Here is a 26,558-nt window from a genome sequence, read left to right as displayed (position 1 = left end):
GCCAACTTCAGCCACCAGTGTGTGTCAGCGCACTGTTTAAGAAAGAGTAAAGGCCCCTTAGGAGAGCTTGCGTTCTCAGCTTCATTGACAACAAAATTACATAGAATGACTAAATAAAAACTCAAAATGATTCCAAAAACAAACAAATACACGAAACGACTCCACACAGCATATAAAAGTACAGGACAACAAAATTACATACAATTATTCCAAAAATATGGAAAATGAATCTAAAACACACAAGAATTCCACAAAATGCATATTACAGAAATATAAATAAAATGACCTACCTAACTACCTACTATCGAACCACAGATCTGGAACTGTCGCCCCCTGCGGTCAGACTTTTTTTTTTGGGTCACAACTGTTTTTATCCTGTTTCTGTAAACAAAAGGTTTACATTGACATCTTTAACTTTTCCTTATTATTTAAAACAACCAAAAGCAGCACAAGTTGTTATTTTGACTGAAAAATCTACTAAATAATCAAAAAATCAGGCTGAATGTTTCACACCAATAGAAAACAAAGGGATGTTTACAGGCAGTGGGGCCGTGTGACATCATCAATCGCATGATTTTAAGATGGAGGAACACAAGCTCTAAAACTAGTCCCATTTTTAAAATGTATTAAAATGAATATGGTGCATAATGTGTTTTGTTAGTCATAGATCTACTAATAAGAACATTTTAATTATTTTAGGCCAAACTTGTAAAAACAGTGGAGGATCCTTTAAAGTGCTGTTGGTCAGGCTGCGTTAATGAGTAGTACCTGCAAGACACTAATCAGGAAAAAGCAAATCAACTAAAAGTGTCATTTCTTGCTTGTTTTAATGTTTTAGCATCAAGTAATGGATGAAGAGGAGTAGAAAGAAGGAACGTCCAACTGGGATAAAAACAGAATCCTATTGTAACGAAGCAAACCAAACCTGAGCTCCGACTTTTCACCAGAACAAACGCACACGTCACACTTCATTTCGGTGGTGTGGTGGACCTCTAGGTGTCGCTCTCCCCCTGCTCGTCCTGGAAGGGGTAGCTGAGGGCGGGGGGGAAGCCCTGGCTGCGCGGCTGCTCGTCCAGCAGCAGCAGGTCCTCCACGTCCCGACCTTTGAACCTCCTCCTGCAGATCTTCACCGTCACTTTACAGCCCTGGAACACCTTCAGCGCCTCCTTGGACGCCATGGCCCTGGCGGCGGCCTCGTCCCGCCCGTACCCCGTCCCCAGGTAGACTGTGTGGCAGCGTATCTCGCACACGTGGCCCTCCTTCTGCGTGCGGCTGGCGGGGAGCCCGGCAATGTCCTTCAGGGGCACGAAGACGCACGTCAGGGTCTGTTTGCACGACTCCACGCAGCTGCGCAGGATCTCAAAATGGTCCAGGTTGGGCCCGAAGCCGCCCGCAGACACCAGCTTCCAGGCCACAGCCTTGTACAGGCGGTTGAAGAAGGGCTGGTGCTCGGCTGGGGCCTGGGGTGGGGGGGCCATTTTCTGAGGACGTGTCGCCCTGGCAACCACCTCGTTGGGTCCAGTTTTAGCTTTTTTCAGCAAGCTTTCAGCATCAGATTCTGGTAAAGATATAAGATATGTTCTTTATTCTCACATTCACAAAACAATAAATCAGTGTTTTTCAACCTTGGGGTCGGGACCCCATGTGGAGTCACCTGAAATGTTAAGTAATTTGTAATAATAATAATAATTAAAAATTGATTAAAATGATATTTTTTACATTTTTTGAATGATTATTTTTTTGGTAACACTTTACTTGAAATTTTATACATAAGGCTGACATTACGCTGTCATTAGCATGAATAAAGTGTCATGAAGACTGTCATTAAGTGTCATTTGCTAAATTATGACACCTTTGGAGCTATTTTGGCATTTTTTGGGTTAGGTGGAGGGATCGCGTGGGGTTAGGATAACTTAGGGTTAGGGTAAGGGTAACAAATAACACTTTACGACAACTTCTTCATGCTAATGACAGGCGTCATGTCATAATAATGATGGTGTAATGTCAGCCTTAATGTATAAAAGTTCAAGTAAAGTGATAACTTCTTTTTCAAATACACATCAGACACAATAAATACAAAATAAATGTACCCTAAACTTATTTCAAACACAAATGTAGTTCAAATAAAATGCAGTATAAAAATATCTATTTGTGATATAAAAATTTGGTCACAACCCAAAAAAGGTTGGGAACCTCTGCATTAAATACACAAAAGAGCAACACCAAACACACAATAAGACATGCCGCGCTCAATCAAACGGAAAACTACATCTAAAATGAAAGCATCTCTAAACCAGGTGAGACCTGTATTTGTAAGGTGAATACGCATTTGAATTTGTTTGTTCTTCTTTTTACTAATCAAATTTAAAGTAATAATGCAGGAAAAACAGAAGACTGACCTTGACCTTAAATATGACCTTGAGTAAAGGTTATTGTCACACACTGAAATTATTCCACTTGAGATGAGCTTTTCATATATGTAAGCATCAAATTTCTACGATGAATATTGGTAGACATATGGAAAATTTTGGTTTTTGACACTTGACGAGACCTTGACATTTTGGCTCCAAAGAAAGTCGACTGCACATCCTTGACATTGTCCTCATGAGACGACATACGTGTCATTAGTGATGTATTAATAGTGTTGGAGGAGTTCCACGACAAAGCAAGTTGTGGAAGAAAAATAATAAGAACTCCTACGAGAACAATAATAAATATAATAAATAGTGAAGGCTTTGGTTTATGAGTCCCACTGACTTTATTTTGAAGGAACTTGGGGATACTTTAGGTACAACTTTTGTGCACTCCCCTTTCCCTGTGTTGTGTGTGTGTGTGTGTGTGTGTGTGTGTGTAGTAATCCTGATCGTGCACTAACCATCAGCAGCTCCACGCTTTCCTCTGGACAACTCACTGTTTGCAGATTTGAAAATGGGGGCGTCCTCCACCACGATACCTTCACCCATGTGTTGGATCTTCTCCATCACTGCAGGAGGATAACTGGAGAGAAGAAGAAGAAACTAATGACATGTTGTTCATCTCACTCCGTCAGTAGGCGGCTACAGACCAGTGTTGGTTAGCTTGGAAGTTGATTGCATTTTATTTTCATTAAACAGAATCAGAATCTGTTGTAAAATTCAATTGAATTATAAAGTTTGATAAATAAATCACTTATTTTTGATATTTGTGCTTGAATTACAGTTGGTTACCATTTACGTATTCTAACAAGTTAAAATAAATGAAATAAATAGTATTTCATACAATTTGGTCCATGTAAAGGTGAATGTGTAATTATTAATATTGTGATATATATCGTATTGTTTAGTAGTAAGATCTATTATATCAAGATAAGCAAATTGTGAATTGTATCATATCTTCACATTCATGGCAATGCCCTAGTATCAAGTACCAAAGTGTTTCCTGAGTATCGGTATCGAGTTGAACATTTTAGTATCCTAACTTCTAGAAGCTATTCATGAGTCATGAGCTGCGTCCGAAAATTTCCTATCCACTTTTCCTTAAGCCCGAGGATGACGTCACGCAGTGAAGGAAAGGTGTTATGAGACTTTCTAAAGGAGTTAGGAAAAGGCCATCCCGTTTTTTTTGGCAATCAGACGCACTTCCACGAGGTGATGTAATAATCCAAAGGTTAGTGACGTCTGTCGTGATGAAGAAACTACAAATTACCGAAAATGGACTAAAAGCACATTTTCAGCACTAAACGCTGATATAATCACAAAGATTTAATTTAAATCAAAGGAAAAGAGGCTACGAGGAACTAAAGGTAAACTAAAAGAACGTCACATTGAGAATGGGTGATCACACTCACCTTCCACTCACTGTTGAATAAAACATAATATGGATAAAAATGTCTCTGATCCCTTTTTATGTCAGATATAATCTGATAATACGTCTTACATATAATAAAATATGGGTTTTAGATTATTTATTTAAATTGTTTAAGGCATAACATTGCATTGGTAACTTACATGATCTCCGTCTCTTTTTGTCAGTCATCGTGAGTTTCCGTAAGCGCTCAAGTGTGCGTGTCCCTTTAAATGTTGTCACCGCAATGAATTGTGGGTAATCATTATGTGGTCTCCGTTGGTAAAGGACACATCAGTGTTTCCTAGGCTAAAGGAAGTTATAAAGGAAGCATTGAGCCTCCTTTCCTTAGCTTAATGAAAATTTGAACATTCCTTATCATGGCCGCCACTTAAACACTTCCGGGAGTGAAGGAAAAGTAAAGGAAAAGGAAAGGAGATAGGAGGGAATATTCAACTCAGCCATTGATATTTATTTACACTTTACATGATCGTGTGTTGTTAACCTATGACCACTAATGCACTGATGGTTTAAGAATATAATAATAATAATAATGCATCAAATTTAGACAGCACTTTTTTGGGGACTAAAAACCGCTTTACATAAGACAAGCACAAATAAAGAAAAGAAAGAAATAACAATAAACATAAAAATAAAAGAAAGGTTAAGGGAAAAACAAGTTTGAACACGTGGATTTAAAGAAAACATGTCATTTTTTAATATGGTCACCAATTAAAATGCGATATATCGCGACACTATTTTGTGGTTTAAGGTCCTGGGCGGCGAGGGTTCTGGTTCAAGTTGTTTTTCTATCCATCATTTCTTAATAACTCCACGATAAAAGAAGCGTGTGACTGTGAGTGCGTCCTACCTGCAGCCCATGAACACCTGATTGGCCCAAACCATGGACAGAGACAGTAAACGGTCCAGACAGGTGCTGGGAACCCCAGGCTGCACGGAGGGAAACGCCTCCATGTTTCTGAGGATAAACTCTCGGCGAGCGACCCACTGCTTGGACGTCTCGTTGTAGGATCGCTGCGTCTCCACCCACTGGGCCAGCTGCCGGTTCTGACCCAGGTACTCCGACACCAGGTCCTCTCCACTCCGCTGGTCCGCCATCCCTGCACCAAAGAAGAAGACCAACACCAGACTTAGAGCTGGAATAAGAAGTCAGTTACGCTGAGAAAAATCTGTTTAATCCTGAAGACGTTAACAAGGCTCCAAGGTGTTTTTTAAAGTCGATTGTTCTTGTTTCCAGCACACGCCCAGTCCTTCATTTGATTCCAGGATTGACTTTGAATGGAGAGTCCATGGTTTGATCTTTGACATCCAGGAGTCAGAGTGAATAGAAACATCAGAGTTTCTCAGCCGTGGTTTACCCATGAAACATCAACACATCTTTCAGAGTTGTTTTTTTTCTTCTACTTGAGTTCACTTTGTGTTTTAATGGAAGCTGCTGCACGTTGTCATTTACCAACAGGAATAAACAAACACAGGACAACGACAAACTACGGAAAACCCAAAACAAAGAAATCTCACCTCTTCTAAATCCATTTTAAATCCTTATTTTGATGTAAATATAATTTTTCATACAGATCCAAACAAAGTAATATCTCTGAACTGTTCCTAAGCTATTGTCTCCCAACTGGAAATTATCCAGTCTCCTGTATTTTATTTATTTTTTCAGGGCTGTTTTTCCCACCAGATGGAATTGTGGAAATATAAATTGCCTAATCATTCTAGGAAAAAAGTTACATGTTAAGTTTGAACCCCAAAAAATTAACATTAATTGATAATAAATGTTTGTATATTCAAACGTCAGAAATGTATAAACAGACAATACCAACAAGTTCTTATTGTCTTCTTTTTGAATAAAATGTTAAGGTTTCATTCATTCAGACAACTGTTTGTCAGGAAATTTACTATGATTTCCTGACATGTTTCGACTGTCACCTGCCAGTCTTCTTCAGAGGCGTCTGCTGATGGCTTTGATGTTTCCTTTGTAAATTTCCTGAAAAACAGTTGTCTGAATGAATGAAACCATAACACATAATTTAAAAAAAAAAAAAAGACAAAAACAATTTGCTGTAATTAGTACACGGAAGTCAAGAAAACATCAAAGCAATCACCAGACGCCTCTGTAGAAGCCTGGCAGATGACAGTTGAAACATGTCCGGAGATTAAAGTACATTTCCTGCAAAACCGTAGTCTGAATAAATTAAAGCTTAAAACAGTATAAACAAACAACTTAATGTCACATATTAACTATAAACAACCCATAGCTAAATGTGAAATGTAACCATGACATGACAAAAATGCTCAGGGGTTATGGTGACGCACAAAAAAGGTGGGAACTACTTTTTTAGATGACTATGATTATAAATTTAAAAAAAGGAGACCATAGAGTTGTCGTCCTAAACCTGTACTGTGGGAGATTAGGTTGGTTTAAATAGATATGGTGTCAGATTACACAGTGCAGCAGTGTTTGTTCTGTATGGGACTGTATTCAAAATAGTTTTAAAAATACAGTAGTTTCCTTTGTTTATACCATTATTATTAATAAATTAAAAACAAAAACATGCACAGAAAAATTGTAAATTGCAGAAAACTTGCTGATAAATGTGTCACAATACTCAGCCCATTCTGCATCAAAAATCTGGATTATTATTATTGATCTGATTTGTTAAGCCACAAAGACATCCACAACCCGCAGGACAGCAGCTCTCCAGGAATGGTGTTTTAGATCAATTGGCGTCCATTTTAAATTGGGTTCACCTTCCCATTGCATGCTGAAAGCAGGCTGAAAAGGACAATGATGCAAGTCTGGGTGACGTCACTGACGTGTTTACCTTGCCAAGCAGGACGAATGATAAACAAGTTAATCCCAGTTAAACACTTTCGTCTCCACGAGTCCTCATCGTTGTTGTCGTTCCTCTTTCAGGATGAGTGTGTGAGGACACGTGGTTTCCCTCCAATGAACACAGACTGTCTTAAACAGGTGTAAGCAACTCCTCGCTGGGTTTTTTTTTAGGTTGTCCACTCAAACGAGTTCCCTCCTAAAGCTGAATCATTTAAAAGGCATATCTGATTAAAAAAAACATTAAAAAAAAACACAAATCACAAAGGGTAAATCTTTAATGAAAGCAGGCAAATGTGACATAACAGCTCAAAACAAGTCGAGCAAAACTTCATGCTTACAGTTTCGTAATTTATTTATTATTATTAATAATAATAATGTAAAGGAATACTCCTAAAACACATCAAATGCTAGTTTTACGTCTCCGTTACGTAGTGAACAATGTAGCAATTAGCAGGGATTGTATAATGTACGTCCTGCCTTGTTCTGTTAATACAGCAACGGAAGTCGAACACGAGCTAAAATGGGTACGAGTTAAACTGGACCACCGGTTTAGAGAAGCTTAAACACACACAGTCTCAATTAAACGCATCATATTGTGATGCACGGTTAAAACTAACATGTTAACAGATCAGTATAGCAAAATATACAACCGCATTTGTCTAATTAATACGTAAAACCGCTGGCACTCACGGATAACTTCCGTTGCTCCAATGAACGACGTTAAAGAGGGCGACGACTGAGTTTAAAATCAAACTAACAGACGGTGGCTAACGTTAGCTGCGCTAGCTACACGATGCTAACTGTAACATGAAGTTGTCTCGATAATGGCGAAAGTGACCGCCATAAGAAAGTTGTTGTTCTTTCTGTTTAACTACAACATACCGAGCGCTCTTCGCTGCAATGTGTTGCTAGCCAGCTACATGACCGCTTGATGATGACATCACACACGCGACCCAAGCCTGCATTTTGATTAACAAAACTACATTTCCCAGAAGGAGAATTGAATTAAATTAAATTAAATGCTTGTAAAACCGGTTTTGAGCCATTATAAATAAAAGATTAATAAGAAAAAAATATATGTATCTGTCCTCTGTCTGTATTAACAGCAACAAAGTAATGTGATTAGATACTAATGTAATAATATACTGATAATAAAAAAACGTATACATCATATTAATAAAATAATAATAAAAACTGAAATGACGCACCCAACGAGTACATCTTCATTACATTTTAATTTACCCAACCAGAAACTTAAATCCATAGCTTTAGGCTAACACAAATGCTAGAGATTAAAATTGATGCCATTGTCAATTGATGTAAATAAAGTAGTAAAAAGGAAAAGAAGATAGATTACACTGTTTAAAAAATATGTATTCATATGAATTAAACATAAAAAAATTTATCAAAACACAATACACAACATTGACAATCAGAAACCAAACAGAAAAAAAAAAATAATTAAAAAAAAATAAATAAATAAAAAAAAAAAAATATATATATATATATATATACACACACACACACCTAATACAACCAAAAACTCTAAAAACTCTAAACTCTAAAAAAAAATCCTCCATTGCTTACGCTGTCAGTGTCGCTATGGTGACAATCAACCCGATACGTAAAGTAGGCCGGCTGGCTGTATACGCGGATCGCGCATGCGTTCAAATGATCGGGCAGTGACCATAGACTCTAGTTAGAACTACAAATCCCATGATGCTTTTCGCAGCGAAGGATCCAATCAGCAACAGTGTGCATCGGCGGTTTGTTTGGGCTGATGGACGGCGGCCTCCTACGTGACATTTCCGGCCAAATCTTTGTGTTTACGTGAATAAAATGATCCACGAACTGCTTCTGGCGCTGAGCGGGTTTCCAGGGACGATTTTTACCTGGAACAAACGAGCTGGTTTGCAGGTAAATGTGAAAAAACACATTGAAAGTCACGTATCCATCGCTAGCTAAAACTGTTTTTTCACTGGTTGTTTTTTCCCCATTAAAAACTCTATCTGCCAACAAAGTTATAAATGTGTTATAGATCCATTTATGACCATTAAAACCGTTTAACTTGACTTAACATTTTCAGTTTGTCTTAAATAACATTTCCACAAATCAGTAAGAATTGGTAACTATTTATAAATGAGTTTTAAATCCAAAACCTTCCTTTCTTACCTTCTAAATATCTTAACCAACAGCTTGGTTTGTGAAAAATATAGAAGCTAGATAATTCAGACTGTAAAACTCATTTGTTTTGTTAATATTTTAATATTCACATAGATCTTTATTTTACTACTAAAGCCAACGCAAATACATCTGTTTAAAATAAAACAGTGCAAGATCTAAAAACATTAAGAAATGAACAAAATCACTAATAAATATTATCACGTCCATTGGTAAACAAGTGTAAAAACTCTGGTTTTTGTTAGTTGTGCAACTTTTTTTTCATGAAGTAGTTAACAAAAGCTCGTTCAAAATATATATATATATATATATATATATATATATATATATATATATATATATATATAATTAATTTCCGTGTGAACAAACAGAAATACATATGTATTAATAATAATAATATTAATAGTAATCATTTTTAAATTAAATTACATTTAGCAATCTCAAAGTGTGACAGAAACAGGGGCAGAAAAAAATTCAGATAAAACCAACAGCAAAGAAATTCAATAAAACATAATTAGTAGAATGTTCTTGTAAAAATAAATAGGTTTTAATGTTGGAATAGTGGTGTATCCCAGTAACGTTTGACTTTTTCCTCATTATTTCAACCTCAGGTTTCCCAGGACCTTCCTTTCCTTCATCCCAGTGAAACCAGCGTCCTCAACCGGCTTTGTAAACTGGGTTCAGATTATATTCGTTTTACTGAGTTCATAGAGCAGCACACGGGACATGTTCATCAGCAGGTCAGTGCACCACTTCATCGTTTCACTAGAGTGGAAACATTACAGGAGTTTAAACTTTTCATGTAAGGATGCAACAACAAGTCGATAAAAATTAACTATTAAAAGCATTGGTGACAAATGTCATAATTGATTTGTTGAGTCGTGTTTGTGTACGTGTGCCCAAGAGTGTTTGTGTGTGCGCCCACGAGTGTTTTTGTCTGCGCCCATGAGTGTTTGTTTGTGCGCGCACGAGTGTTTGTGTGTGCTCCCACGAGTGTTTGTGTGTGCGCCCACGAGTGTTTGTGTATGCGCAAGAGTGTTTGTGTATGCGCAAGAGTGTTTGTATGTGCAAGAGTGTTTGTGTGTGCGCCCACAAGTGTTTCAGTGTGTGTGTGTGCCCATGAGTGTTTGTGTGAGCGCACGAGTGTTTGTGTGTGCGCATGAGTGTTTGTGTGTGCGCCCACGAGTGTTTGTGTATGCACAAGAGTGTTTGTGCGCCCACGAGTGTTTGTGTGTGCGCCCACGAGTGTTTGTATGTGCAAGAGTGTTTGTGTGTGCAAGAGTGTTTGTGTGTGCGCCCACAAGTGTTTCAGTGTGTGTGTGTGCCCATGAGTGTTTGTGTGAGCACACAAGTGTTTGTATGTGCGTGCGTGAGTGTTTGTGTGTGTGTGTGCACGAGTGTTTGTGTGTGCGCCCACGAGTGTTTGTGTGTGCGCCCACGAGTGTTTGTATGTGCAAGTGTTTGTGTGTGCAAGAGTGTTTGTGTGTGCGCCCACAAGTGTTTCAGTGTGTGTGTGTGCCCATGAGTGTTTGTGTGAGCACACAAGTGTTTGTGTGTGCGTGCGTGAGTGTTTGTGTATGTGTGCATGAGTGTTTGTGGGTTTGTGCGTGCACAAGTGTGTGTGCACATGAGTGTTTGTGTGCACACAAGTTTTTCTGTGTGCGCGCGCCGCACGTGTGTGATTTACATGTGCGCACGTTTATCTGTGAGGGACACTTATTTCAGTTGAATCAAAATATTTAAAATGTATTTAAAATACATTTTACATTTCTTAATGTTTTTAGATCTTGCACTGTTATATTGTACACATCTATGATTTATAATTAAATTATAGCTTTATACCTAAATGTCAAAATAATAACAATAATAATGATTTATTTTTTACATAATTTTTATATTACACATATTTCTACAGTATATGCTCTAAACCTATTGAGTTGAAATCACATTTTTGATGTTTAGGATCGTATTACTATCTGCAAGTTCTATAAAAACAAGAAGCTTACACGACTTGAAAAATTGTAAAGTTCTACATACAAACAAATCTGTTTAAATGTTGAGGATTTTTTTTCTAAATTGTATTATTTTGAATGGATGCTAATAATTACACAAAAATACTCCCAATTTTCTTGTTAATTCTAGTAGATATTTGCAATGAAAAGTTTTTTTTTTTTTTTTAAATGAAGTTTGTGGACCATTAGGTTTGTTAAAGACTAAATCTGGATCTTATTCAGTTTTTTTTTTTGTTTTTTTTTCTTGACTTTTATAAAAAGCTAAACATGACCATTCTCTGTTTATGAAGGTATTTTTATATCTTTATTTAATCTAATGTGCTGTAAATCTCAGCTCAGTGTCATATACTGCTGTTTAGCTTCTATTGTTGTATATTGTTGTACATTTGTAATTTTTTTTGTATATATGCTATTTATATTCCTGGTGTTTTTCTATTTTTTATTTGTTTTTCTATGTTTATTCTTTAATATAATTATTCTATTGACCTCATTTATTCTTTAGGGGTGAACGGGGAACTTGGGGACGCTATTTGGTGATGTAAATGTTCGTGCGCATCATGACAAATAAATGTCGTTAAATGCTCTTGTTCTGCAGGAACATCACGTGAACCAACCCGTCCAGACTGGACTCCATGGGATTTACTTGCGGGCTTTTTGCACTGGGCTGGAGTCCATGTTGCAGCCCTACAGGCAGGCGCTGCTGGACCTGGAGAAGGAGGTACAAAAACACAACCAAGAGACAACAAACTAACGCCACACGGAGAACAAAATTCTGCTCCTGTGAAACATGTCGAAGCCTTAACCGTGTGTTTGTTTTAGTTCCTGGCAGACCCACACCTGACCATATCCCACGCTAATTATAAACTGGACCAGGTGAGACCATCAGGGACGTGTCAAGGACATTAAATGTTGTGTAACGCCGTTCGTTTGATCGAAGTTTCTATTTTGTTTGTGCAGTTCCAGTTGCTCTTCCCATCTGTGATGGTGGTGGTGGAGACGATCAAATCCCAGAAGGTGAATTTTATTTTTACACTGAGCAACCATAACATTATGACCGTTTAGAGCAGGGGTGGACCACTTTCATTAGAGTAGGGGCCACAAAAATGTGTTTGTTTAATGGAAGGACCACATTACCAACATTCATGTATTGAGAATAATGACCAATCTGAGCGTTAATACAGGAAAAAACAAATTACTTAGAGTATTTTTGTGTGTTTTTCTGTTTGTTTATTATGTGCATTCCTGTTGTCATTTTGTATATTTTTCCTGTAAAATGCATCTTTTTTGGAGTCATTGTGTATTTGTGTTGTTGTTTTGTTTGTAGTACTGTGGGTTTGTCTCTTCATTTTTTTGTTTTTTCTTGTCTTTTTGTGTACTTCTATTGTCATTTTCTGTAATTTTGCATGTTTTTTTTGTCATTTTGTGTATTAGTGTTGTTGTTTTGTTAATTTTTGTTGTAGTGTTGTGTGTTTCTGGAGTCATTTCTTTGTTTTTCTTGTCTTTTACTGTATTTTTTTTATAACAATTTTTTTTAGTATATTTTAGTGTATTATTGCTGTTTTGTGTATTTTTGGGGCCACATACATCTTGACTGAGGGCCTCACGTGGTCCCCGGGCCGTCAGTTGACTATTCCCGGTTTAGAGAATCACGGGCATTTATCTTAGTCAAAAAATATTAAATATTCTGATTGAATTTTAAAGGCACCAAACAGTAGGTGGCAGTATTTGGTTTTAATTTTAATCAGAAATAAATGACCTCAGGATTTATTTATCATTTAATAAGCTTAATATTAGTAACGTTTCATTTTTAGCTGCATATGGTATCCCTCTTTACACAGAGAAGAGCAACTTTTATCACAGTACGGCAACAAAAATGGGACAAATGGTAGCATTTATCTTAGAATAATGATTAATCTGAGCATTAATACAGGAAACACACGTTAATCAGTGACGTGTTTCCTTGTTCTAATTCACATCTTTGTTTTTATTCAGATCCATGGCTGTCAGATCCTGGAGACGGTCTACAAACACAGCTATGGAGGACTTCCTCCTGTACGCATGGCCTTAGAAAAGTAAGTCAGCCCAGAACTCCAGTTTTTATTTAAAAATATAAAAACATCACTAATGGCTTTTTATTGTGAAACATTTGACTCTCTCTAAAGGCTGAGACTAAAGTTCTGCCGACATTTTATAAGTTTGTACAGACTCTTATTGCATTCACTAAAGAAAGAAAAGTTTAGGTTTTTCTGAATTGATGAGATAGAAATTAGTAAATAAAAACATTTGCCCTGTGTTTATGTTTTTATACGAAATTATTTGAATTTTTTCTGAATTTCCTACAAAAACTTCTCATCAACTCAGAAATACCCTAAAAATAATTCCTATAAATTAGTCTCATCAATTAAAAAAAAAAATATATATATATATATATATTTCCTATAAAGCAGAAAAACACCATTTTTTTCATTTATTTATTTTTTATCTCATTAATTCAGAAAAATTGAAAAATATTTCAGATAAAAATAGGCTTCCATAAGTTTTCACTCTGAAAGTTAAATGATATTTAAAGTACCATCTATTTGGTGGATTATAATGGTGTACAGAGCTCACTCACACGTGCTGTCCATTATGAGAGAAAAAGCCAAAAGTGGCACAACATGGTGATATTATGCAGCTGCTGTTTTTGATTAATAAATCATCTTTCAGGTTAGATTCTGTTGAGAAAAGAAATATCTAGATTTATATCGTGTATTGCCATTTTTAGGGAAAAATTTGGATATGAATTTAGATTGATATTGCCCAGCCCTAGTTTACAGAACTAAAACATGCTACAACTTTCATTTCAGTTCTTTTGTTATTGGTTGATTTGATTCCTTTTGTTGTTGAAAGAAATCATAGGGAAGAAAATGAAAGAACTATACCAGGAGAATGTGGTCCATTATTAACATGTCTCCAGGGTTTTGGCGGCGTGTCACGGTGTGATGTACAAACAGCTGGCTGCCTGGATGCTTCACGGGCTACTGCTGGACCAGAGTGAGGAGTTCTTTGTTAAGCAGGGACCCAGTGCAGGAGGAGCTGCTGCCAACCAGGAGGAGGAGGACGAGGACCTGGGACTGGGAGGACTGAGTGGGAAACAGCTCAGAGAACTACAGGACCTGGTGAGGGCTTTAGTTTGACTTTTCAGTTTTTAGGCCAGGCTACCAGACTCACCTCATTTTGTTCTTCTTCTTTGTCTTCTTGTTGTGTACACTAGTTAAAATCACTCCTCTGCTATTCGTGAACGGATCAGGCTGAAATTTGGTAGCTATGATCTATGGATGTGTACGCATCTACAGTCAGAGCTCGATTTTTGATTTTGGGCCCAGGAAAAGGAAAAAACTAAAGTCAATTTCTCATTTATTTGTGAGTCAAATATTACGACGGTTGGTGGTAACGAATCATTGACACATAGCAATATATACCCCGTACGTGTCACGGGGGCCCCATTTTTCAAATGACTTCTCCTCCGTTAGGTCTCGGACATGAGTCACTTTGTGTGTTTTGGTTCTGCTATTTTTGTGTATTTTAATTTTCTTTTTGCATATTCTTATGTACTTTTGTGTCATAAGAACTTTTGGAGTCATTTTACATATTTTTTTGTTATCTTTTAATATTTCTTTCTTCTATTTTTGTTGTCATTTTGTGTATTTTCATTGTTGTTTGTTAGTACTGTATATATTTCTCTTATTTCTGTGGTCTTTTTGCACATCATGTACTTTTGTATGTTTTTTTTTTTTTAATCATTTTGTGTGTTTTTGGTTTAATTTGATGTATTTTTTGTGTATATTGGTCGTTGTTTTGTTATTTTTATGGTTTTTATAGATCATTTTGTGTATCGGATGTTTGTAGTTTTTTTTCCATTTACTATATTTCTGTTGTCCTTTTGTGTCATGAGTCATTTTGTGTATTTTGGTAGTTGTTTTGTGTATATTTCTGTTATTTTTCCATATTCTTATGTACTTTTGTATGTTTTTTTCTGATTTTGTATATTTTTCTTGTTCTTTTGTGTATTTTGGTTGTTGTTTTGCTATTCATAAGGGTTTTTTTAGTATGTTTTTGATTTTTCTTTGAGTAATTTTGTGCATTTATTTTAGGGGCCGCACAAAGAAATGAGGTTATGATGTATTCCCAGAGCATCTCTGCTCTGCTCCTCCCACTCTGACTCCCAGTGAATGAATGGATGGAATCAGGATGGATGCAGTAATTGTTGGTTTCTTGTGGTGTTGCAGCGTCTGATCGAGGAGGAGAACATGCTAGCTCCCTCCCTGCAGCAGTTCTCTCTACGGACAGAGATGCTTCCATCGTACATTCCCATCAGAGTGGCAGAGAAGATCCTGTTTGTGGGCGAGTCCGTTCAGATGTTTGAGAACCACAACCACGGCCCGTCTAGAGCTGGTACTGCCATCCTCTGTGTGTGCGTGCGTGCGTGTGTGTGTGTGTGTGTGTGAGAGTGTGTGAGAGAGAGAGAGAGAGATACTGAGATGGTTTGCTCTTTGTGTCCAGGCTCCATCCTGAAGCACCAGGAGGACCTTTTTGCTGCTGAGCTGCACAAACTCAAACAGCAGCCACTCTTCAGTCTGGTGGATTTTGAGAATCTGATCGATCGGATCCGCAGCACGGTGGCAGAGGTGAGATGTTCATTTTAAAATAACTGGTTGTGATCCATGAGGAGGAATGTTCAAACTAGGCTTTACACGATCAGGATTGTACGCCGATCACAGAGTGAGGGAGTGGAAGAGTTGGATATTTCCATGCAGTACCTGAACGTAACTTTGCACACACAAGAGCGTCCGCTTTTAAAAATGCGATGCAGACCGCGCACTTACAAAAAACATGGCAGATGTAAATGTGAGCTTCACTCCAGCACTTGAAAAACATTTAATTTAGTCCCTGAACAGCAGCTGTGTCAACTACAAGAGAGTTGGAGATGAAGCTGTGGAGGCTGACCACACTGGAACTACGTGAAACCTCCATCAGCATTAGCATTAGCATAAGGAGCAAACACATTTACTGACGTGGCATTGCAAAACCTGCTGTTGCTTACAGTATATGGATGAATAGCTTTATTTGTCATTGCACATGTTAAAGAGCAACGAGATTTCATTTCAGTTTGATCTTGTCCAAGAAAACATGAAAAGACAATCACTTACAGTATAACACTTATAACATGGGAGGACTGTGGTTTGCCATAAGGGCGATGTTTAGATTGGAATAACAACAGAAGGAGAGGTGAGGGGAAAAGGCAGGTTTTAAACTAAATTCCCTATTGGGGAGGACAGTATTAAACTAGTCCATATTCACAGGTGCACAGCGGAGGTGGCGCACACACGCACGCTTTTGTGTTCACCACCGCCCTGAAACGGACAGAAGGTATAAAAGCAAAAGTAAACGGGAGCCCAGTTTTTTATTATGTTAATTAGAATTGGCTGTTATAAAGATCAATTTACTATTTAAAAAAATTGAGATCGACGGGTATACCGACACAAAAAAGGCTCAGACGCCCACAGCCTAACAAGGTAACCAAGAGATGAAAAACAAATTATTAGATGATAGATAATTGTTTTAATGTATTTTACAGCTAATTTAAGACATGGTTAAGACATTTGATAATTGGGAATGTAATTGTAATTGACTTAAAGGGAAAAAAAAAAAAAAAATAGTAATTTAATTGAAAAAAAAATGTTGGTCAACGTAATCATAATTGAAAATGGATAATTGAAGATGTAATTGGAACTGAAAAATGTAATTGACCCCAACCCTGGCTCCAATCGACATTCTCGCCGTTCACTCATAGGTTTTAACCTTTGTGCTCAAATGTGAGTGAAATAAAGCCGTGTCACGTAAAGCAAACAACTCTTCGGTGTAAATGAGGTTGAAACGTTGAAACAATGCAACGGGAGCATCTACAGAATGTTTCATCACGACTATGACGTCATTGATTGGATCGGCGAATGACGACATTACAGCCGATCACATTAATTACATAAAATGCTAAATATCAGCCAATCAGATGGGCGTAAAGTGTTGTTCAAACTCTGAGTGTTTGCTCTGCAGCATCTTTGGACGCTGATGGTGGAGGAGTCGGACCTGCTGGAGCAGCTCAAGGTTGGTCCTCGTGTCTGATTCCTGTCAGTGAGACACCGAGCGTTAAAACTGTTTCCTCTCCTCAGATCATTAAGGACTTCTACCTGTTGGGTCGAGGAGAAATCTACCAGGTCTTCATCGATCTGGCTCAACACATGTTGAAAACTCCGCCCACAGCCGTCACGGAACACGGTGAGAGTCCAATAACATCAATTCCACGGTCTGGAACATCTTTATCTGTTTCCTTCAAAGCACTTTGTTTATCCTGGCTTTATTCCAGTGCTTCAATGTGTGGAGGTATGACAGTATTACATTTGAATTATGATTTTTCCAATTACGATTAAATTACTATTTTTTTAATCCTCAGAAAATTCACTTACAATTACATTCTCAATTTCTAAAGTTCAATTACAATTAAATAACCTAATAAAAGTTAACCTCTCTCTTGTTAATTGATTTTAATTGATTTTACTGGTGATTTTAATTGTTCGTATTGATTTTAAACAATTGAATGTTTTATCATGTAAAGCACATTGAGTTGCCTTGTGTATGAAATGCGCGATACAAATAAATTTGCCTTGCTTTGCCTTGTGTTAGCTTTCTGTTAGCATCTCTAATGCTAACGGGTCATAAATCAGCTGTAAACTGCACTAAAAACAAATATCTATCATCTCATTTATTTCCTATCTCTTGATTACCTTGTTAGGCTCAATTACAATTACGACAGCAACAGATTTGTAAAATGACAATTATAAATAAGCCTTAATTGTAATTATTTATCAATTACACAATTACAATTATAATTGAACCTAACCCTGATGACATGTGGGGTGCAACAAACTTAAAATTAATGTCAAATGCTTGAGATCATTAACGCTAAACAAAATGTCTACACACACAAAGAAAGTAAGAATGATTTTAAAATGACTTCCTCTTTGTTTTCTGAAGCTTTTTGTCACAGATTGCAAACAATGTTCCTTCATTTCTTGTATTTTTGACTAATTAACTATTAGTTATAAACACTTTTAAATTTGGTTTTCATGCTGATTATTGTAATTTAGTTTTTAAGTTTTAATTTATTCATGAAGTATGTTGTTAGTTGCATTATGAAACATGATATTATTTGTTCCCTGTCAGTTAATTTCATACGTGCTCTGAATTTCATTTTTTTGTCACAGATTCTAAACAATGTTTCCTTATTTCCTGTATTTTTGACGATGCAGGTGATTAATTTAATTTAGTTTTTCATTTTTGATTCATTATGAAACCTGACGTTACCTCTGCCGTTAGTTCAATACATTTTCTGCTTCTCGACGAAGGCAGTCGCACTCTCTGTTTCTCCCTCCCTCCACTCTTATCTCTCCCTGCTGCTGCTTTGTCTGGTCCTGTGAGCTTAACAACAGCCTCTCTCTGTAACTCATCCAAAACCGGAATAATGGAATTAATTAGTTGGTCTCTCAGTGCCATCGACCAGCTTTTTTCGACGAAAAGAACCGGGGGTGGTGAGCCCGCATGTCCAAGCGGGACGTTTGCGGCTGGATACGCACTTGACCCTTGGAATAAGTGGCGAGTTGTGTGTCTGTCCATCCTTTCCATGGAAGATGTGAAGGACATCTACATGATTGGAATAATGATAGTAGGGATGCTGCTGATTGGAGCTGGTGGCTTCCTAATCTATCGAAAAGTCTACTACGCTGGCGACTGTTTTGGAAAAGCTGCCAGTGATTTCTGAAGGATGTAGCAGGGCTCTGAACACTCAGACTCATGTGTTGATCGATATCAAAAGCAAGAGCTGCTTTTGGATGGTCTATGTGTTATGGATAACAACTGGGAGAAGTTGGAGGCCCGGCTTGGAAGTAGTAGCAACTAGCAAGTCAAATTCCTCGTTGGGCCACTCATTGGATTACAGCAGAGAGACCCAGGACAGAAGGCTATTGAAAATTGACACAGCCTTTATCAAACACATTGCTTATCTCCCTTTCGGCTCCCCAGCCAGCCAAGGCTAAAGCCAAGGTTGTCTCATCTCTTTTCACCAGGAAGTTTCTGCACACGGTGGCTCTTACCCCCACTCCCTCCCCCTGCTTCCCTACATTCCCACCTGGAACTGTTGATGCTGAACTGTTGCCACACGTCATCTGGCTGTTGTCATTAGCGCAGCTACAGGTCTTCACTTTCAAAAGCCCTCGTCAGCCATCTTCCCTTGCTGATTTTCTGATGATTTTATTTTAAAGTGATACTTTCTGTTAATCATCTTATTAAAAGTTACTTATGGTGTTCCACAAGGATCTGTGCTGGGTCTCATATTGTTTATTTTGTATATTAATGATATTTGTGATATGTCAAAGCCGTTAAAATGTGCGTTGTTTGCAGATGATACCAGTATATATTTGGAACAGCTGCAGTGAAAAAAGAGTTAAAAGTTCTTAAAAATTGTGAAGTTAAACGCAAAATTATTGAAGTCGAAATTTAACAAGTGTTAATAAACCAGTTGAGAATTATAATTTTTTGATGAGGGGAGGGGTTAGTTACCTTATTTTTTCCTGGACACGAAACGATGAGGATCCGTTTTATTGCTGCAGTATTTTTTGTTCTGGTTCCACAGACGTGAACGTGGCCTTTCAGCAGGCAGCGAACAAGGTTCTCCTGGACGATGACAACCTGCTGCCTCTGCTGCACCTAACGGTGGACTACCAGGGCAAGGACAGCAAAGGTGGGATTTGACCTGTGAACATATGGAGATGTAATCATGAAAGGGACATTAATGCACATTAATAAACTTAATAAAAAAAATGCAAGATTACAGCAAGATCTTCAAGATTTAAGGTGTTAATAATAACAGGACAAAGAACACAGTCATTATAGACACCGTTGAGTACAAAGTGCATCACACTTTTTAAAGTGCACACAATAATTACACAATGAAATATTGCTTTTATTGCCACGTGCTTTAACCTTTGTATGCTTATTACAAAATTGCAAAATATTACCATATATTGTAAATGTACATGAAGCATAAAGCTTTTCTAGAATGGGATCTGGATTCTGTTGAGTTGTGATTACTTTGCTGATACTTATCACTATAAATCACTTTCTGGGAACATTTCTGGTGAATTTCCAAGGGAACTAAAACTGAAATTTTTGAAAAAAAAATCATAATTTTGAACTTTTAATAGGAATTAGTTATTGGACTAATCATATCATATCCAAACATAAATATTAGCATGAATACAAAATCACAAAAATATATAACAATTCAGCTAGATTACAAAAATTTGAAAGTTTGATTTTTTTTTTGTCCTCTGTCCTTTCGTTGACGCTGTTATTTATTTTTTTTACCCACAGAGACGTCAGGGCAGAGGGACGGGGCCACGCCTCCTCAGGACACGTCCCCTCGTGAAGCCCCGCCCACCGGCTGGGCGGCTCTCGGCCTGTCCTACAAGGTCCAGTGGCCTCTGCACATCCTGTTCACTCCTGCTATCCTGGAGAAGTGAGAGCGGCACATTTTACCCATCACAGCTTCCTGTGTGCGACGCACAGCTGTTCTGTGTGTGTGTGTGTGTGTGTGTGTGTGTGTGTGTGTGTGTGTGTGTGTGTGTGTGTGTAGGTATAACGTTGTGTTCAGGTACCTGCTAAGCGTGCGTCGTGTGCAGTCCCAGCTGCAGCACTGCTGGGCCCTGCAGATGCAGAGGAAACACCTGAAATCCAGTCAGACGGACGCAGTGAAGTGGAGGCTACGCAACCACATGACCTTCCTCATCGACAACCTGCAGTACTACCTACAGGTCAGTGGGAACCATTAGTAATCAGATAACGACACAGTGCAGGCCTCAGAGATCAATAAGTCAATGATCATTTGCTCTGAAATAATCACATGTAAAAGGCTTGAAAGTTTGTTTTTTGATCTCAACTGTAAACACTCTTATTGGAAAAGTTTGATGCATTGCATTGTGGGATGTGGAGTCCTGTAGACTTTGTTCCCAGTATTCTGTGATATCACCTCACCTCCACCACACATTCAATTATAGCTGGATTAAAACGCCAAAATTAAACATCAGCCATTGTTTTGGCACAACTTTCAGTGGAAACACCAGAAATGTGTTGGGAAAAGACAGTAAGAATGAAGTAAAAACACTTCTATGTATCCGTCTACAGGACTCCACGTCCCACAATGCAATGCACCAAACATTTTCAACAATGTGATAAGAGAGAGAGTTTACAGTGGAGATCAAAACAAACATTTTGAGCGTTATTTTTTCCTTTTTTTTGGAGCAAGTGAGCTTTAATTGATTGATCTCTGAGGCCTACACTGCGTCTTTATCTGATGGAAAAATGATCGTCTTCAGCAGCTTTAAATGTAAACACAAGGAAGAGTCTGTGTTTGTTGACGGAGTAAACTTTTGGTTTATTTAAACTCAAAGGAGGAACAGAGAGACGTTAAAATCAACCCCTGAATGCATCGTGTGAGCTTCACAGACCTGTTCTCCTGCAGGTGGACGTGTTGGAGTCCCAGTTCTCTCAGCTGCTGCAGCAGATCAACTCCACCAGAGACTTTGAGAGCATCCGATTGGCCCACGATCACTTCCTGAGTAATCTATTAGCTCAGTCCTTCATCCTGCTCAAACCGGTGCCGCTCCAGCCTCATCCAATCACACGCTTACCTCTCAGTCAGCTGATACTGACCTGTGTGTGTGTGTGTGTGTGTTCAGGTGTTTCACTGTCTCAACGACATCCTGGAGCTTTGCCACAGTTTCTGTTCATTGGTCAGTCAGAGCGTGGCGTCGCTGGACGAGAGAGGAGCAGCTCAGCTGGACCTGCTCAACAAGGTACGACAACTACAGTGGTTCACGTTAAAATATCACTAAGCTAACAAGGGTCATGTGACCTCTCAGGGCTTCAGACGCCAGTCCTTCCTGCTCTTTAAGATCCTGTCCAGTGTCAGAAACCATCAGATCAACTCAGACCTGGCTCAGCTGCTGCTGAGACTGGATTACAACAAGTACTACACGCAGGCTGGAGGCACACTCGGCAGGTAAATATACACACACACACACACATATATATATATATAGTACGCTGGAAAACTCAATGTGGGGAGGAGGAAGATAGATCGTGCAACAAGACATCACAATATTAGAACATCTTAAGATCTATTGTCAAAGGTACGTGTGTGTAGACTGATCTAATTTGATGTTGAAAAAAATTCTTGTAGGGTTCCCACAGATCCTTAAAAAGTCTTAAGACATTAAATTCATGAATTTAAAAATAAGGCCTTAATTGTCATTAAAGGGGTGGTATTATGAAAAAAATCACTATCTAATGGTTTTGCTACAGTGATATACATTCGTTTAGCCTCATTCAGAGGGTCAGAGTTATGAAAGTTCTGTTTCCTCCCTTGTTATTCCACATTTTGTAAAAAATCAGCTCCGAAACGGGACATTTGGATTTTTCTCACTACTTGACGTCAGGTAGCGGAAACTCCTCTTCCAGACAATGCTGGCTCCTCCTACCCTATAAGAATGTGAGCTCCTCCCTCTCAAACTACCTCAGCTAAAACTAACACCACGGTTGAATATAGAATATACATTATACTTTGTCATATATGTAAAGCTACAGTACATACACAAAATGTGTTCTCTGCATTTAACCCCTCCCTGAGGAGCAGTGGGCAGCGACAGAGTAGAACTCAGGGAGCAGTTCCACTTTTAGTATCTGTTATATCGCCTCTGAGATGATCTAACGTGTTTGTGACCCAATGTAATGCAGCGGCTGGACAAAACAAATGATTATCACCTTAAATGCACTATTCCTGTAGTTAACAGAGATGAGGAGGAGAACGTGACTAAGCAGTTTAACACTTCAGTGAGTGTTTGAAACAGCTGACTGACTCCACCATTTTACATTAGTGATGCACAGTATTTACTTTTTGTCCGATCTACCAATATTTTAACATTGAACATTTAATAAAACAAAGCTGAAAATGATGTAACATCAGTAATTAGTGATAAAAATGAAGACAAATACTATAATTTACCTTCTGTAAATGTCATTTATTCATGACAATTGTTTTTAAATCCAACAATAAAGACAGTTGCAGCTTATCCAACTAAACCCTAGAACATTATCACTAAAATTAATAACACCATCATTATCGCCAGGTGATTTTGACAAATTAGAGTTGTTCTTTTATTTGTGCCAAACTAAATAAAAGCTACTTGTTCTTGCAAGTTTAAAAATAAAATAAAATTGTATTTTATTACATTTTTTACTTATCTATGAATTGATATTGTAATGTTTAGTATCGGTATATATTGTATTGTGACTCGTATCGTCAGATTCTTGGCAATGCACACCCCCCGTTATGTATCATATCGTACATCTCTAATATCGTCCCTCCCCATTTTTTTTCTTCTCAGTGTTTGAGAGGAAATCTGCAGAACGTTCAACTGGTACCGACCGGATGTTTCTTTAACGGGAACGAAGAGTAAAAATGTGTGATTAGAGCGAGTGTGTAAAAACAGCCTGAGAACGTCCTGTTGGTTGGAAGGAAACGCACGCTTATCCAAACGACCAATCACACGACAGAGATCTACACAGAAATGGTCTGTGTTTTCACTGTGTGACCAGATTAAGAAACGTTTCCTCTGTGTGATCACCTGACCATCATTGAAGGAAAGACTCACACACGACTAACCTCTCAATCACAAACACATGGATGCATGTTAGCTGTCATTAATGGGAGAAACCATTCAGATGCTCCTGAAACTGAATGTTTGTGTGCAGTGTGTGTGTGTGTGTGTGTGTGTGTGTGTATAAAGTGTAAAATAAAAACAGCATCCCATTAAAATCAAACCAAAGTCACATTTATTTTTGTTTAAAAACCAACAGCATTAAGTTTTGTACAACAGGAAGTAAAACACACTGAACGCCTCAGGAGGAGGCGGCGGCGGTGGCGTAGTTGTGGCGATACTGTGGGTTGCTATGGAAACCCAAACGCTCACCACAGATGAGACTCTGGATGATCCATTCAGGGGAAACCAGAGGAACGTCCTGAGACGACATCCTGGACTCCAGCGCTGACGGACACGAGGCGTCAGACACCACCAGGTCCAGGTGACCCCCGTCTGTAGACAGGAAGTACACGGACATGCACATTTTCACCGCAATACTGATTAAAAATACATATTTATATATCTTTTAATTATTAATAAACTATATCAAGCATAAGTAATCCATATGTTTTTTTTTTAATACAGTAAAATTACATCTGAGCTGCTGCATCTTGTCACTTTGTCACTAATCCTGTGTAAGAAACATGATCAAAACTAATTCTAAAGATAAAAAATGTCTCTGGGGTCACCAGAAACACAAATATGCGATAAAAAAATGGGGTCATGACCCACATAAAGTTGTGAACCTCTGTTCTAGCTTGTTCTACGGTTTGGATCACATGATAGTAAGTTACACAATATTTAGAACACACATGGGCCACATGCAGCCTCCAAAATAATGACATAAAATGAGTGCAAAAACACAAAACAACTACATAAATAATTAAAAAACCAAAAATAACAAACTTATAAATACACAATTTAAACACAAAACCCTTTTTTCTTCCTATAAACAAAACGCCCAAAATGACAAACACAAAGCATTTTATTGGTCATTATTCTAACGCTGACGTGAATGTTGATCATGTGACCCTCAGATCAGATCCAATCATTGATCTAGTGATCGTTTTATTCACTGATTAAAGAACAGAAAACGGACTTCCTGGTGTCGTACCTGAGCCGTCCTTCTCAGCCTGAAACTGTCTCACAGATGAAGCTCCGCCCATTGAGAGCAGCTGAGCCCAGAGCTGAACCGGCTCCTCAAACACCAGCAGGACCTTGAGGGCCTTGAAGGGGCTGCAGCGAGGATGCCTGAGAGAAAGAAGGAACCATGGACAATTATAACATTTTAGTTTTTATGCTTCTTTTACAACAATAAACTCCTCCTAAAGCCACTCACACTAACCACTTTAATAAATAATCATTTTTATTAGAGATGCACCGATAATAAACCGATACACGTGTGTGTGTGTGTGTGTGTGTACTCCCTTACCACGAGTACGATACAAAATACAATGAATTGGAAGTAAGATTGATATAACAAATGTTTATATATTAAATACAATTATTTTAAAAATGACTATAAAACTGACATTTGAAAACATTTGTTAAAAAAAAGAAGAAAAAACTCCCCCTGGTGGCCAGTCTAAAACAATACAACAGAAATGACAGAACACCATTCAAAGGATAAAATAGGTATCAATACCAGTATATTGGCACAATATCGGCTCCGAACCAGTATCGGCTTATGTCTTTTTTTTTAATATATAAAGGCATAACTGTTAGCTTTTGGCTTGTTAATTGGCAAAAATTTCATTTATTTTGTATTTTCAGCACAATTAAAAACCAAAATATCAAAAATATAACAATAAATAAGTAATGTGGATTTCTTCATCTGATAAAAGTTACAATAACAGCAATAAGATAACATATATTTACTAGTGGATTAATTTTTTAAATCTAATCTAATTATACGTTTTTCAATTTAAATGTATGTTGGTATATGAATCAATGATCAGAAACAACTAAATCATGTTTATTATTTCCATCACTGAGTGCTAACATAATGTGTAATATGAATAAACAATATGATTGCATTGTTCACAAAGCACTAACTTACATTTAACCAAGCTATATTCATTGTTATTGTTTTCAGAGCGTTATTTTTCTATTTTTAATGAATCGCAATTACCGCGATAAAGTCCCAGCCCTAGTTTATCGCCATTTATTCAGTCTTTGTTACATTCGTCCTCTTTGAAGGCAGCAGTCATACTGATGTGGCTTTCCAGGAAATTTCTTTAGTCCGTTAACCGTTTAATATCGTGCACATTAGCGTGCGTTCTGTGAAATGATTCTCTCACCATTCCACGATGTCGTTGTCCGGCCCCACCCCAGCAGGCAGCAGGTAGTTCCTGTAGTTGAGCAGTTTGTTCTCTTTGCAGCAGTCCTGAACCCAGATGTGTGACACACACGGGACGCCACTGGCCACGCACAGCAGGTAGCGCCTGGTACGGCAGTGCTGGTCAGCGATCAGAAGGCTCTGATAGGCTGCTTTACACTGAGGATGGAGAGGGACACACTCAGCAAATGTGTGTGTAAGTGATTTTACATTCAGTCACACTTCAGGACTGAGAGCAAACCACACGGTGTCCAACCATCAGATACTCAGCGATCAGTCGTAATGTTAAAGGAATCCTCCACTATTTAGTTTCAATTGGAGTCAATCATTCAGCCTGATTTTTACATCATTTATCAGCCTTTAATAATCATTTATCAGCTCTAATAATCATTTAGCAGCTTTAATTATGATGTATCAGCTTTAATAATCAGGAAAAGATAAAGATGTTGATGTAAACCTCGTTTACAGAAAGAGGATAAAAACAGTCGTGACCTGAAAAAAATGTGTGACCGTAGAGGGCGACACATTTCTAACTCTGTGGTTTGGTAGACAAT

At 37.9% G+C, this 26,558-nt stretch overlaps 3 protein-coding genes across 14 annotated transcripts in view; 1 reads left to right on the top strand and 2 right to left on the bottom strand.

The window, feature by feature from the left end:
* Nucleotides 1-612: 612 nt before the first annotated feature.
* On the bottom strand, nt 613-7,642 carry cdkn2aip (CDKN2A interacting protein). 6 transcript variants are annotated; one of them, XM_028474664.1, is made up of 5 exons: nt 7,565-7,642; nt 6,672-6,906; nt 4,694-4,943; nt 2,876-2,997; nt 613-1,558 (listed from the first exon to the last, which is right to left on the bottom strand). In XM_028474664.1, the coding sequence occupies exons 3-5, from the start codon at nt 4,939-4,941 to the stop codon at nt 993-995; spliced, it is 936 nt and encodes a 311-aa protein (XP_028330465.1). In that variant the 5' UTR covers nt 4,942-4,943; nt 6,672-6,906; nt 7,565-7,642; the 3' UTR covers nt 613-992. The 6 variants fall into 6 exon arrangements, with proteins under 6 accessions (XP_028330465.1, XP_028330494.1, XP_028330474.1 ...); XM_028474693.1 differs by having other exon boundaries at nt 6,672-6,884; nt 7,565-7,621; XM_028474673.1 differs by having other exon boundaries at nt 7,373-7,615.
* Nucleotides 7,643-8,400: 758 nt separating this feature from the next.
* Nucleotides 8,401-23,847, top strand: tubgcp4 (tubulin gamma complex component 4). The gene is made up of 18 exons (XM_028474653.1): nt 8,401-8,599; nt 9,475-9,603; nt 11,471-11,593; nt 11,695-11,748; nt 11,833-11,889; nt 12,868-12,947; nt 13,832-14,033; nt 15,144-15,309; nt 15,418-15,542; nt 16,969-17,019; nt 17,085-17,190; nt 19,601-19,708; nt 20,341-20,485; nt 20,603-20,780; nt 21,488-21,622; nt 21,705-21,821; nt 21,888-22,027; nt 23,412-23,847. Exons 1-18 carry the CDS (start codon nt 8,522-8,524, stop codon nt 23,416-23,418), a joined length of 2,001 nt encoding a protein of 666 aa, XP_028330454.1. The 5' UTR covers nt 8,401-8,521; the 3' UTR covers nt 23,419-23,847.
* tp53bp1 (tumor protein p53 binding protein, 1) overlaps nt 23,837-26,558 on the bottom strand; it is a 27,915-nt gene continuing 25,193 nt past the window's right edge. For all 7 annotated transcript variants that reach the window (XM_028474594.1, XM_028474584.1, XM_028474640.1 and 4 more), the window contains 3 exons: nt 25,967-26,163; nt 24,781-24,917; nt 23,837-24,119 (listed from right to left, as the gene is read on the bottom strand). In XM_028474594.1, the coding sequence (XP_028330395.1) occupies nt 23,926-24,119; nt 24,781-24,917; nt 25,967-26,163 (528 nt within the window). In that variant the 3' untranslated portion in view covers nt 23,837-23,925. The remainder of the gene's footprint in view (nt 24,120-24,780; nt 24,918-25,966; nt 26,164-26,558) is intronic.

The sequence above is a fragment of the Gouania willdenowi genome, chromosome 3 (genome assembly GCF_900634775.1).
Source record: "Gouania willdenowi chromosome 3, fGouWil2.1, whole genome shotgun sequence".
NCBI classification, from domain to species: domain Eukaryota; kingdom Metazoa; phylum Chordata; class Actinopteri; order Blenniiformes; family Gobiesocidae; genus Gouania; species Gouania willdenowi.
This window is presented reverse-complemented; position numbering and strand designations above follow the sequence as displayed.

Bases quoted from the DNA above. Each gene is read 5' to 3' on its own strand.
- cdkn2aip (XM_028474664.1), bottom strand. From the start codon at position 4,941: ATGGCGGACCAGCGGAGTGGAGAGGACCTGGTGTCGGAGTACCTGGGT. The intron at 2,998-4,693 runs GTAGGACGCACT...TCTTCTCTCCAG, and splicing joins CAGGTGTTCATGGGCTGCAG to TTATCCTCCTGCAGTGATGG. The intron at 1,559-2,875 runs GTTAGTGCACGA...TATCTTTACCAG, and splicing joins AAAGCGTGGAGCTGCTGATG to AATCTGATGCTGAAAGCTTG.
- tubgcp4 (XM_028474653.1), top strand. From the start codon at position 8,522: ATGATCCACGAACTGCTTCTGGCGCTGAGCGGGTTTCCAGGGACGATT. The intron at 17,191-19,600 runs GTGAGAGTCCAA...CTGGTTCCACAG, and splicing joins CACAGCCGTCACGGAACACG to ACGTGAACGTGGCCTTTCAG. The intron at 20,486-20,602 runs GTGAGAGCGGCA...GTGTGTGTGTAG, and splicing joins ACTCCTGCTATCCTGGAGAA to GTATAACGTTGTGTTCAGGT.